At 42.1% G+C, this 14888-nt stretch overlaps 1 protein-coding gene across 2 annotated transcripts in view; it reads right to left on the bottom strand.

Annotated features, from left to right (window-relative positions):
* The window catches only part of RFTN1 (raftlin, lipid raft linker 1), a 202218-nt gene that overhangs the window by 61731 nt on the left and 125599 nt on the right, over window positions 1-14888 (bottom strand). For both annotated transcript variants that reach the window (XM_020987219.2, XM_078151446.1), the window contains exon 5: window positions 5045-5438. In XM_020987219.2, the coding sequence (XP_020842878.1) occupies window positions 5045-5438 (394 nt within the window). The remainder of the gene's footprint in view (window positions 1-5044; window positions 5439-14888) is intronic.

The raw sequence follows: 14888 nt of genomic DNA, 5'->3' as shown, positions 1-14888 counted from the left end.
AAAGCAGAGGGCACATAAAGTTTTTTTATATGCTCATCAATGTGTTGGCTTAAGAAAAAGCCTTGAGCCCATAAAAACCACCTTGTTTCCCTATTCCTCAAATTAATATTATAATAACAACATATCTCCCCAACTGAGGAGGAGCCTGAAGGTGGTTGTGGCTGGTAGGGGGAGGCTGAGGAAGAAGATGCTCTCTCCTGGGGATCATTCCTTCCTCCCTCTCCCTACCTCCCACTGTATGACCCCATCAGAGCCTTTCCAAAGCCCCTCACTTTACAATAAATCAAGAAGGCATCAAACAGGACCTGCCGAAACATCCCTGGCAGCTGAAGTGAAAGCAGAGTTTGGGGGAGGAGGCCAGCCACTCAGGGCCATCTGAAAGCAGTGAGACAGCTGTGTGTTCCAAACAAGCCCCAGTGAAAGGGAGGGCAGGGCTCAGAGGGGGACCCCTGGAAACATTCTAGGGAACTCTTCCATTAAGCAAAATGAGGAAATTCCCCCCCAAAGAGGAAATAAAAGTCAATGAGCGGGACCAGAAGCACTTTTGTGAGATGGGGTGAAATTCTGGAGAAAACCCAAGCAAAGCATGAGTACTCAAGCAAAGCCTCGGTCAGTGGGGCAGCCCCCAGAGGCGGACGAGGGGGGTGGAGGCAGGTGCTGTTGGGGATGGGATCTTTAGATCTTAAACAGCTCTGCTGAGTACTGTCTTTTCCCTCCTGAGCTAGAATGATGATGTTGGCTTTATGTTCCTCCATCCATCCCACAAAGTGCATAAATTAAATGATGAGGGGGAGAAGAAGGCAGGGGTACTTCCCATGGATGCGTTTTTGTTTTGTTTTTTTTTTTTGGAGAGGCCCACCGTGATTGCTGATTTAGCCTCCATAAGGCACACCTGGCAGAATCGGATGAAAACACTTAAAACCTCCTTGGGGGAGACCTGAATGGTCTGCAAGCAGACGAGGAGAAAAAGCTGGGTGGGGGTGGTAAGGGCAGCAGAAAACTGTCCAAGAAGGAACAATCACAAACCTTCCCAGGAATACGTTTAGGGGAGAAAGCCAACTGGGGGGGGGGGATTTGTGGAGTCAGAGGCCAGAAGCTGCCTTCTGAGGAGCCTGACTCAGACTCCAACATCACGGGCTTAGCACTGGGCAGAAAGGAAGGAAGGAATGAGCACCTACTATGTCTGATGTGCCAAGCACCGTGCTGAGTACTGGGTATACAAGCAGAAAAGCAAGGCAGACTCTAACCTCAAGGAGCTCACTTCTCATTAGGGGAGACAACACATACAGGGGGAGGCTAGGTGGGCCAGTGGATAGAATAGCCCAGCCTGGACTCAGGAAGAGTCATCTTTGTGAGTTCAAATCCAGCCTCAGACACTTACTGGCTGTGTGACCCTGGGCAAGTCACTTCACCCTGTTTGCCTTAGTTTCCTCATCTGTAAAATGAGCTGGAGAAAGAAACGGCAAACCACTCCAGTATCTCTGCCAAGAAAACCCCAAATGGGGTCATGGAGAGTTGGGCATGACAGAAAACGACTGAAAAACTACCCAAGAAAACCCACATAGTAGGCCTGACATTTTATCTCGAGAAGGTAACTACACCACAGAGAGCAGGAAAACGGTGCTATGCCTCTTGGTCTCCGCCCCACTAAGTCTAGCCAATGCCTAGCCCACAGAGGGTCTTTGGTAAATGCCTAATAAAAGGATATTTCAAACAATGAAGTGTTAATACGGCTTCCCTACAGCTGGAAAAATGGACTCAGCAGTCTCTAAGAACCTTCCAGCTCCAAATCTATGATTCTAGGACAAAGGGCAGGTAAATTGCTCTCATACACACACACACACACACACACACACACACACACACACACACACACACACACACACACACTCTCTCTCTCTCTCTCTCTCTCTCTCTCTCTCTCTCTCTCTCTCTCTCTCTCTCTCCCTCTAGATTGTAAGTTCCTTGAGGGCAGCGATTGTCTCTTGCCACTTTTGCTATGCCCAGAGCTTAGCATAGTGCCTGGCACACACTAGGTGCTTTAAATAAATGTTTATTGAATTGAACTGAATCTAGGTGGCATATCCACAAAGGCCCACCTTGTGAAAGCCAGTGTCAGGGGTGGGCACCTGGAAAGGAAGCGTGTGAGTACTGCAAAGGTATGGCGTGAGCAGGACACAAGGCTCTCTACTTCCCAATCTCCTCTAGAGCCACCTGCCTCTACGTGAAGTCTGAAGGGAGTCCAGACAGGAGAAAAGAAAATGGTGGTATGAAGGGAGGCCTCCCAGGCCTCACTGCTTCCTTTCCCTAAACAAGAACTTGGATTAGGGAGAAGCGGGGGAGGCATTTTCAGACCAGAGCAGAAAGACTATAGGAGGTTTTTCAAGTTAATTCCATAGCTCTTTTTGAACACCTAGGTGAGCCCTAGAGACAGAAAAGCAAAGACAACGAGTAACCCTTTACCCCAAGGAGAGCAGAGTGTATGCAGAGCAAATGCGGAGCACATGAAGGGAATGCTGTAGAATGAGTCCTCGCAGTTCAGCTGGAGGCAGTCTGCATAGGGCTTTCCTGCCAAGCTGAAGACTGGGCAGTTTTTCCTAACTGCCAAGGTGAGCCATTGAGGATTTGTGAGCAAGACAGAGACAGTCCGGTCATTTAGAAAGATCAAATCGGTGGTTTGGTGGAGTCAATTGGAATTTGACCTCAGATACTTCCTAGCTGTGCCACTCTGGGCAAGTCCCCACACCGCTGCCTCAGTTTCCTCATATGCAAAATGTGGATGATAATCAAATGACATATTTGTAACATGCTTTGCCAACCTTATAATGCCCTCTAGACGCTAGCTATTATCACAGAATGCTGCGGCCGCAAAGGGATCTCTGGGATATTCTACTCCAACCCTCTCTTTTTATGGATGAAGACACTAAGGGCCTCACAATAAAGTACTCAGCCAGGAAGTGGCTGGTCCAAGGTTCCAACTCCAGACTCCTCTGCCTCCAATCCCAACAAGTCTTTGCCTGTCCCACACTGACCTTCCTAACATTCTAGAATGAACCATTACAAATGGCTACAAAAAAACAAACAAACGAATAAATAAATAAAAAGACATCTGCAAGATTTGTTCTGAAGCAGGAGTTCTTAACCTGGGGTCCATGAATTTATTTTAAAAGTATTTTGATATGTTTTTCAATATAATTGGTTTCCTTGGTAACTCTATAGATCTTATTTTTATACATTTAAAAACATCCTTCTGGGAAGGGAGTATGGTCAGTAGGCTTCCAAAGGGGTCCAAGACACAAACAAGGATAAAAACCCCTGCTCTAAATAACAGTAATTTCAAGATGCAGGCCTGAAGGAAGGCTCCCCAAGACTGGGTCCTGGCTCCCTTCCCTCACACTTGCATACTCACAGTAATGCCGAAACGCCTTGGCACACTACAGGTGCAGCCAATATGTGTAAGGGACGCTAGTCAAAGCAACCGTTTCTGCTGTGAACCGAAGTGGGGCAAAGCTAAATCAGGGAATGTGAGTCAAGAGAGATTTAAAACAGATTTGGAGCTGGAAAGAGGACAGATTTTGAGCTAGAACGCTCCACTAGTCCAAACTCCTAATTTTACAGATGAACAAATGTAGGCTAAGTTCAGTGCCTTACCCAAGGTCATACAAGAAGGCTAGGATTTGAACCCAGGTTTTGTCTATTTGATTCTGAGCTCCGTAAAGGCTGGGTCTGTTTTTTGCCTCTTTTTGTATTCCCAGCACTTGGCACAGTGTCTGGCCCACAGCAGGCCCTTAATAAATGTTTACTGACTGCTTGACTATCTCCAAATCAATCTTTCTTTCCACTGCATTACCCTGCCACTCTACAAATGAGCAGCACACAGGAGTAAGAAGCACCCAGGTTCAAATCTCACCTCTGGTACTTAGCTCCTAGCTGAGTGAAACTGAGCAAGTCAATGAGTCTCCCTCAGCGTCAATTTCCTCATTTGTAAAATAACAGTAATATTAATAAAAAGACAACAATAACACCTCTCTCAAAGGGCTGCTGTGAGGATCAAATGGGAAAGTGTACGGATAGGGTTTTGCAGATCCTAAGGTATTATGCAAACATCTGCCACTATTAGTAATAAACAGGACACAGTCAAACCCTGCATACAACCTATTAGCTGTGTGGCCCTGGGCAAGTCACTTAACCCGGTTTGCCTCAGTTTCCTCATCTGTCAAACGAGCTGGAGAAGGACGTGGCAAACCACTCCAGTATCTCCGCCAAGAAAACCCCAAACGGGGTCACGAAAAGTCGGACACAACTGAACAACAGCACAAAAAGACAGATGACTGTTCTGCAGCCTAGTTTTAGAGCTGCCTGGAGCACAGAAATTACAGGTAAGTGACTTGCCCAGGGTCATACCATCAGGAATGGATTGAAGGATACAGTAAATCCTGTAGGATGCCTCCCGCCTTTAAATTCTTAGTGCAAAGGACCTACACGGCACTTGTAAAATGACTCCCAGGTTTGGCTGGCAGCATTACACACACGAGGCAGTTTCTCCTCAGTGCAAATGAGCTGAACATATGAACTTACGGAAATGGGGCTGCTTCCTTGGAAGCGGTCACATCACCTCTTTTCCTGCAACAAATTGTCCTTCTGGGGCTTTCTTTATGTCTGGCTTTGAGCAAACATCCCCAATCCACCCACCAACAGCCAACGCCAGGCACATTCTGTCAGGATGCCCAACACATTAGCGCTTCCTGTGCCGTGCGCAGAGTAATCTGATATTGAAGCAACAGCCAGGGTGCTAAAAGAGTTCACTCTCTTAACTCTATTTCAAAGATGGCCATGGGGGGGGGGTGGCGCCAATCAGATTTTCCACTTAACGTGGAGGCTCTACGGTATTTCAAGTTGGGCCATGTCAGTTTCCCATATATGGATGATGCACCTTTCCTCCACTCTCATATCACTTTTTTTCCTTTTCCTTAGGATGCCGTGTAAGTTATCAGAAAAATTCACTAGCATATCTTAAACCCAGTCCCAGCAGTGACCGACTTACTTCCAGCTAGGGGGTCAGAGCCTTCCCGTTTGTCTGCTGTGAATGTCCGTCCTGGTGAGGATCCATCTGCCTTCTCTGGTGAATCTGCTCCATTTCCCCCTACAGAGGAGAAGTTTGGTTGTTCAGCAACCTGCCCATCGCCTGTCCCGCGTTCCTGGGGCTCTGTGTCGCCCGGAGACCCCGCCGGCGTGCTGCTCATATCTGCCGACCCTGGGGTCTCCCTATCCAAGGACGAGAGGTCTTCAGATTGGTCTGACGTGGTTTTCCCATCTCTGGACTCCCCCGACCCGTTGGCAGTGGGGGTCAGCGGGCTGCTCCCTGCAGAGTTCCCGGGGCAATGGTACTGTGGGACAATGCCCACGAACTCTAGGCCTTGACTTGCTGCATCTTGGATCTGGGAAGTGAACAAAGAGAATGGGAAGAAAGCATTACACTGTAGCAGCAGTGGGAGAGAAGAAAAGTTGTGGGGTGGATTGGTGCCGGATGGTTATCAATTATTTTGATAACTGAGTCCAATCTTTCACTGTAAGATTTTCAAGCTTGCACATTGGCCTTTTTAATGAGCAGCCCCTGAATCTATGTCCTCCCTCACCCCAAAATCTCTACCATGCCCCCCATAATGCCAGGAGGAGGCTGTGGGGCTTCGTTTTCACTCATTCTGGCTTACAGAAAGCAGCCTCAAAGGTTTTCTTCCTTGGGGGGAGCAGAAGTGCACAGCGTAAGGTTACAGAGAATTGGAATTACCTCTCCTTGGAGCAAAGCACAAATCTCTGTTTATCATTTGCTGAAGGGTGGCTGAGAATTCCCAAAGTGGGAACTGGCATAAACACCACACAACGTTTTGAGAGAGGAAGTTAATTTCTGGAGAAGTTTTATTTTTGTCCCCCCTCCCTGATTTTTTTTAAACAAATCATCTACTTCCTGCCAATCAAGTCACTGTATAAACACAGTATGTCTATATAAACATATACCAACCACCTGGTGGTATTTTATAACCTCAAAGAATTTCCTTTTAAACAATTGTTTTTGCAGTGGGAGGTGGGGGCAGGGAAAGGAATTTGGGGAAGAAAGGGATTAACCATAAGAAGTGATGAAACCTGATGGATACAAAGGACCCCCTTTCACCCCACACCCCTAGGTTCTGGGATGAGCCCGAGGCCTGTCCCTGTCCCCATCCAATGGCACATTAGAATGACTGCTGCCCTCAGGATGCCCATCCCAAGCCCCAGCCGGTACACCCTGCTCTGGGCACTCTTCCCTGACTTTTCACAAGGATGAGACATGACACCCAAGTACAATCACGGATTTGCATTTTAGCACTTTTTTCCTCCCTTAAAAAAAGCAAACAATTGTCTCTCTCAGCGAGAAGATGACAGTAGAGACAAAAAAAGGAAAGCAATACCCTACTCAGACTCAACAAGAAGCCAGAACACTAAAGATGGACACAAGGGGTCTTTCTAGGGAATGCATCTGATGTCAATTCCTCGAAAAGACAAACAAGGCGCCATGGAGGGGTTTGGTCCCAATCAACAGCTCTTGCATGACAATACTCAAAAACCATTTTCGCACTGAGGCAGAATCCCAGTGGAGAATTTACCATATGGATAAGAGTCACAGACCCAGAGTCGAAATGGACCTCCAAGGCCGCCTAGTCCAAATTCCTCATTTTACATAAGAGGAAACTGAGGCACACAGACATTATGACTTGTCCCTAGGTCACTAAGGAATTTAGGGGCAGATCTGGAATGCAAGCCCAGGTCTCTGGATGACAAATCCACTTGTATCATACTCCGGTGGAAAGTAGGGGTAAGATGAGGATGCACAGATGGGCTACAATCTTCAGCCAGGGAGAGAATGCACAGGGATAAGATCACAAAAAAATGGAAGCATTCAAGTGGAAATGCAGCATGGCTCATACAGTGGAATGACCAACTGCCTTTGGACTGGGAGGACATGAGTTTGAATCCTGACTTCACCTCTTCATTTTCCATGTAATCTTAAAAGTTACAACTCTAGGCCACATCTCTGGGCCTCAGTTTCTTCCATCTGTAAAGTGAGGGAGGTCAATGAGATGGTTTCTGAGGTCCCTTCCAGCTTCAAACCTTCAAAGCTAAGACTGTTCGAGGTATTGTCCTACATCTCACAAATTCCACTAATTAGTGAGCAAAGTGTGAGCTGGCCTTGTCCCCTGAACACCTGTGTGTATATTTCTTTATGCCCACATTTGCCTGTATTTATTATCTTAAAAAAAAAAACCATAACTTTACTCCCACTCTAAAAAAAATAGAAACATACTTCTTTCTGATGGAGAATTTCAAAGGCTTAAGTTTCTGCTAGAAGTCTGAAGCTAACTACCTCCATAATTCAGCACTTTTAATGGGTGACTTATCCTGCTACTTCCTGGGCCCTAAGACAAGCCGACCTCCCTACACCTGTCACAGGACTGAAGACCACCAAAAGGGCTTCACGTCCCCTTGTCCTGACCCTGCTCATCTACTGTGGCAGGCCACCGGAGGAAAGGCTTCAGCCAGAGCAAGGGCTATTCACACAGTACCAGCACACAGTAGGTGCTAAATAAATGCCTGCAGACTGACTGACCTCTGTCTGCACAACTAGGTACCTTCATGCCGTGAGAATAACGATAATGATTATAATAACTAGCATTTATTTAGTGCCTTAAATCTTGCAGAGGGCTTTCCACGAATTCTCTCATTTGGGCCAGCCCAGGGTCACACAGCTAAGAACATTTCTGAGGCAGGATTCAAACTCAGGCCCTTCCCGATTCCAAGTCCAGTCCCCCCGACCCCCATGCCACCGAGCTGCCATGGGAACTTTAGCGGGATGAAGCACTGAAGGAGACAAGAAACCAAGCTACCTGTACGTGGCTAACTTCCGGCAGCAGAAGTGGGACAGCACAGAAAGAGCGTGGGTTCTGAAATCAAAGGACTTGGATTCGTGTTCCAGCTTTTTCACTTACTATCTTTGTGGCCTTGGAGAAATCACATGTCCTCCTTAGCCTCAGTTTCTCCATCTGTAAAATAAAGGGCCTGAACCAGATGATTCCTTCCAGGAGTAATAATCTCTCACCTTCTGCAGGGCCAGACCTCTCAACTGTGGTCTAAGAATTAGGGGGAATTAGTCACAATGAAGGCAATTTTCTGCAGCTAAAAAAGCCATTAAGTTGTAAATGCCTTTTGATCCACCAATCTCGCTCTCTAGGTATGTATACTCCAAGATAGTCAAAGACAGGAATAAAGTCCTCATATACACCAAAATAGTCATGGCAGCCCTTTGGTGGCAGAGAAAGAAAAAAACAACAAAGGAACGTCATCCCCTAGGGAATGACGAAGCAAACTATGGTATGCAAACGTCATCAATTATTATCAAACAAGGAACAACAGACACAAAGAATTCAGAGAAATCTGGGGAGATTTGTTTGAGATGATACAGAATGAGATAAGCAAAACCAAGATGATAATACGATGGCCTCAATGACATACAGAAAAAAACAGTAACACACAGCAGAATTCCATAGTAATTCATCTAAACACCCAAAACATGCTCCCCTTCTGCCAAGACAAAAAATGGCGGACTACCATGTGTATTTGTTCCAAAGATTCGGTTTGGTTTTCCAAAGAACAGTGGGGGAGATGTGGGAGAGAGAGAGAATATGGATTTCTGTTCACTAAAAAAAACAGCAGACCATAGGTACAGAATGCTATTCACATTCTCTCTCTCTCTCACACACACACACACACACACACACACACACACACACACACACACATCTCTCTCTCTCTCTCTCTCTCTCTCTCTCTCTCTCTCTCTCTCTCTCTCTCTCATATGTTCATCAGGGCTGATGTTTCAGTTGACTGAACTGGATATACACATATACATATATACACATGTCCGTACATATGTAGGTATGTCTATCCATATATACACACCTATGTGTATCTGTGTGCATATATACACATATATAAAGATTTATCTATATAGCTACAGATCTGTATATCTATATAGACATCTACAGAGATCTAGATACACAAATGTACATACACACATATCACAATCCAACTATGCATCTACAGATCTGTAAATCTCTCTACAGAGGTCTATACATAAACATATAAAGATCTAGCTATATGTATCTACAGATCTGTGTATCTATACAGACATCTGTAAAGATCCACAGAGACATACAAACAAACATACATATATATCATGATCTAGCTATGTATCTATAGATCTGTAAATCTCTCTATAGAGATCTACAGATATCTATATAGATATACAAACATATAAAGATTTAGCTATATAGCTCCAGATCTGTGTATCTATCTATAGATATAGACATTTATAGGTATCTCTATAGATGTATAGGTATCTCTATAGATGTACAAACACACACACACACATACGCACATTATATATATAATACAAACATATAGACGTGTGTGTGTATTTGCAAGGGAGGGGTATGTATGTCATTGGTTACTGGAAAGTGAGAGCATTATTAAAAGCCATCAAAAGCATCAAGAGATGAGCACAACAAGGAAAACGAAGCCACCAACTGGGCTGAGAAGCATGGAAGACGGAGCACACTAAAACAAGGGAAGCTTATTCTAATTAGTTCATCAATTGGTCAGTCCACACCAAGGTGCAGAGCAGCATCCTACGGGGACGCCAGCGTAGCCAGCTAGCCACGCTGACGGGAAGAGCAGAATGGGGAAAGTCTGGAGACGAGCGAGGACAGACTGATGGATCCAGGCTGTGAAGGTCACGTGTACGTTGTACACACACGGGCCAAGGACACAGCCTACAATTACCCTTCTTCTAGTTCTCTCTTGTGACTCATGCACCCGAGTTCTCAGAGAGTTGACATTTAGCGGGCCTTTCTCAAATGTCTTTAAGGGTGCCAAGGGGAACGAGCAGACATAAACAGGAAGACACACAAAAAAAATCATGCATCAGATTTCAAATTCAAAATGGCACCAACATGCTGGGACGCCAGGAGAACTCAATTTGTGACCAGAGGACCTACTAAGGGTATGGCCATGGGCTTTGTCATCAGTTTCCTCTTCTGTAAGATGGGAGAGTTGGTGCAGAGGAACTCCAAAATCCCTTATGATCTTATGATCAATGGTTGGTCTCTGACAGATCACATAATTACTCAGTTATGTCATCTGTAATGAGAGGGCTGAACAAAATGACCTCTAATGACCTTTCCAGCTTAGAGGCCTACAGTTTATCTGATGAAGGGAAGGGGAAGGAAATAAGTACTCACTAAGCAACTCTATGGGGCATCGCTGACCTCATCTGACCTGCTGATGATGATGCAAGTGGAAGGTGGAGATAACCTCATTGTGGGGAAGTCAGTGATGAGGATGAGCGATGAACAGAGATCATTATGTCTTCTACTGGACTAGCCTTGAAATGAGGTCAGGGGCTGACCGAGGGGCCGCTGCTGCCTTAATGTCACCGGCAGATAAGAGATGAGCTAACGTCCAGATGGGGAACAGCCATGTAAATAAACACTGGCTAACAGCAGCTAGCAACCACGTTTCTACCACTTGGGTTTGTGATAATTCCACTCTTCAGCACTTTCAGTTGGGGTAGTAGGCAATATTAATGATGAGGAGCTTACTAACCTAACCAATTAATTCTTATTAGAGCTAAGAAGATAATAAATGATCTTATACAATGTCTTATAAATAGACCTTTTCAATATGGAAGCTGTACCACAGTTCCGGGTATATTCAAAAAGGCAGCCATGATGGAGACAGGATTTGGAAGTTAGGAAGAGCGGAATTCAAACCCCACTTCAAGAAATAAACATTTATTAAGTGCCTACTACGTGCCAAGCTGGGGCAGTTAGATGATGCAGTGTTAGGCCTGGAGTCAGGAAGACTCATCTTTGTGTTTTCAGATGTGACCTCAGACACTCACCAGCTGTGTGACCCTGGGCAAGTCACTTAACCCTGTTTGCCTCAGTTCCCTCATCTGTCAAATGAGCTTGAGAAGGAAATGGCAAACCACCACGCTCTTTGCCAAGAAAACCCCAAATGCAGTACTCTTTGTGACTGAAACGACAACAGACATCAATATAAATTCAAATTACAGCAGAGAGCCAAACTTTTATCTAAATTTTAGGAACTTTCCTAACTGGGGGCTTGAAGCTATTATTCTTATTACATCACCAACTTTCTGTCTGATAGAAGCGCCATAAAACAGCCGTGTCCCTGAGGGCTCATTATGCTGCCCTGAGGCTAAAAAAGAAAGCTGATTGTTAAATCTCTAGGAAGCAAGGTGTTAAGGAGAAAGAAAGCTCACGCCCTAAGCCAACACCAAAGGAGGAGACAGGAAAGGCTCTGCCCCTCTCCTGCAGAGATAGCAGAGCAGGAAGGATCAGCACTACCAGGCACTCTCCACAGAAATACCCACACCCATTGGAGCCAGATATAAAATAAAGGGACTGGACTCACGGCCTCCAAAGCCCCTTCCAATCAACATCAACGGGCCCATGGTCCTCTCTTCACTTCAGTGAAATGACGCTAAGAATACCTGTAGTGCTTACCTCGGCAGAGAGCTGAAGCCCCACCAGCCTGACTATGAGCCCACCTCTGATAAAATACAGGCGAAGCAAGTCATTTAACCTCTAAATCAATCCAAAAGTGTTCTACTCAAATAGAAATGGGGCCACCAAACAGTACATAAGTACATACAACTGTACAGGCCACATACTGACTTAGAAAACCACATATTCACAGTATCTAGGTTTGACTGTATTTTTATTTATTTTGTCAAATATTTCCCAATTACAGTCTGATCTGGTTCAGGATGCAATCGGTAATGTTTGTGGGTTGCATGACACCCCCGGTCTCATGTTTGACCACTTAGTTCCAGACATCGAAGGCTATTAATTGTAGCAAAGGATCAGGCTTAGATTGATTCCATAAACCAGTGACATCCCAGGCTCGGCCCTACTCATTACTTGTAGAACCAATCTCCCAGGATTGTTATGATGCACAAAGAATTTTTAAAGTGCCATCTCTGTGCCAGGCCTGGGAGGGCCCTGCCCTCAGAGAGCTTAATGTTTTATAGAGGGAGACAGATGAAAAACTGTCAGTAAAGCGTTGACAAAGCTTTAACAAAATATAAATGTCGTTATTATGATGTGCTCATGCAGATGCTTCCGTGCCCTCAGGACCCAGAACAAGCATGCCGCCCCAGCTCTCTGCAGCAACTCCGAGCCCTGTGACCTGGGGAGGGGAGCAAGCGGACCCCAAACATGTTTTTCCTCCTGAAAGGTCTTAGGGCTGGTGTAAAGATGGAGACAGAAGCGTGCACTTGTATGTGGAAAAACTGCTGCAAAAGTGCTGTTCTGGGTCACACCCAGCACAGGAGTCTTTAGCTGTGAATATTTTATCACAGACACATAACCTTCCCGCCATCTTGTCGTCACCTAAGTTCTCAGGCTCCTTCCAGAAAAGGGAGAGCACAATGCCTTGAGTCTGTGTTTGAATAGCTATAGCTATGATATATTTTATTTATACACAACGGCTATATAATTATACATTATTTATACACAATAGCTATGTAATATATAACGGCTATATAATTATACATTATTTATACACAATAGCTATGTAATATATAACGGCTATATAATTATACATTATTATTTATACACAATAGCTATGTAATATATAACGGCTATATAATTATATATTATTTATACACAATAGCTATGTAATATATAACGGCTATATAATTATACATTATTTATACACAATAGCTATGTAATATATAACGGCTATATAATTATATATTATTTATACACAATAGCTATGTAATATATAACGGCTATATAATTCTACATTATTTATACACAATAGCTATGTAATATATAACGGCTATATAATTCTATATTATTTATACACAATAGCTATGTAATATATAACGGCTACATAATTATACATTATTTATACACAATAGCTATGTAATATATAACGGCTATATAATTATACATTATTTATACACAATAGCTATGTAATATATAACGGCTATATAATTATACATTATTTATACACAATAGCTATGTAATATATAACGGCTATATAATTATACATTATTTATACACAATAGCTATGTAATATATAACGGCTACATAATTCTACATTATTTATACACAATAGCTATGTAATATATAACGGCTATATAATTATACATTATTTATACACAATAGCTATGTAATATATAACGGCTACATAATTATACATTATTTATACACAATAGCTATGTAATATATAACGGCTATATAATTCTATATTATTTATACACAATAGCTATGTAATATATAACGGCTACATAATTCTATATTATTTATACACAATAGCTATGTAATATATAACGGCTACATAATTATACATTTTTTATACACAATAGCTATGTAATATATAACGGCTACATAATTCTACATTATTTATACACAACAGCTATGTAATATATAACGGCTACATAATTCTACATTATTTATACACAACAGCTATGTAATATATAACGGCTACATAATTATACATTATTTATACACAACAGCTATGTAATATATAACGGCTACATAATTCTACATTATTTATACACAACAGCTATGTAATATATAACGGCTACATAATTCTACATTATTTATACACAACAGCTATGTAATATATAACGGCTACATAATTCTACATTATTTATACACAACAGCTATGTAATATATAACGGCTACATAATTCTACATTATTTATACACAACAGCTATGTAATATATAACGGCTACATAATTCTACATTATTTATACACAACAGCTATGTAATATATAACGGCTACATAATTCTACATTATTTATACACAACAGCTATGTAATATATAACGGCTACATAATTCTACATTATTTATACACAACAGCTATGTAATATATAACGGCTACATAATTCTACATTATTTATACACAACAGCTATGTAATATATAACGGCTACATAATTCTACATTATTTATACACAACAGCTATGTAATATATAACGGCTACATAATTCTACATTATTTATACACAACAGCTATGTAATATATAACGGCTACATAATTCTACATTATTTATACACAACAGCTATGTAATATATAACGGCTACATAATTCTACATTATTTATACACAACAGCTATGTAATATATAACGGCTACATAATTCTACATTATTTATACACAACAGCTATGTAATATATAACGGCTACATAATTCTACATTATTTATACACAACAGCTATGTAATATATAACGGCTACATAATTCTACATTATTTATACACAACAGCTATGTAATATATAACGGCTACATAATTCTACATTATTTATACACAACAGCTATGTAATATATAACGGCTACATAATTCTACATTATTTATACACAACAGCTATGTAATATATAACGGCTACATAATTCTACATTATTTATACACAACAGCTATGTAATATATAACGGCTACATAATTCTACATTATTTATACACAACAGCTATGTAATATATAACGGCTACATAATTCTACATTATTTATACACAACAGCTATGTAATATATAACGGCTACATAATTCTACATTATTTATACACAACAGCTATGTAATATATAACGGCTACATAATTCTACATTATTTATACACAATAGCTATGTAATATATAACGGCTACATAATTCTACATTATTTATACACAACAGCTATGTAATATATAACGGCTACATAATTCTACATTATTTATACACAATAGCTATGTAATATATAACGGCTACATAATTCTACATTATTTATACACA

This window comes from Phascolarctos cinereus, unplaced genomic scaffold, assembly GCF_003287225.1.
Source record: "Phascolarctos cinereus isolate Bilbo 61053 unplaced genomic scaffold, phaCin_HiC Scaffold_1;HRSCAF=81, whole genome shotgun sequence".
NCBI lineage: Eukaryota > Metazoa > Chordata > Mammalia > Diprotodontia > Phascolarctidae > Phascolarctos > Phascolarctos cinereus.
Note: the sequence above shows the minus strand (reverse complement) of the source record. Positions and strands in the feature narration are given on the sequence as shown.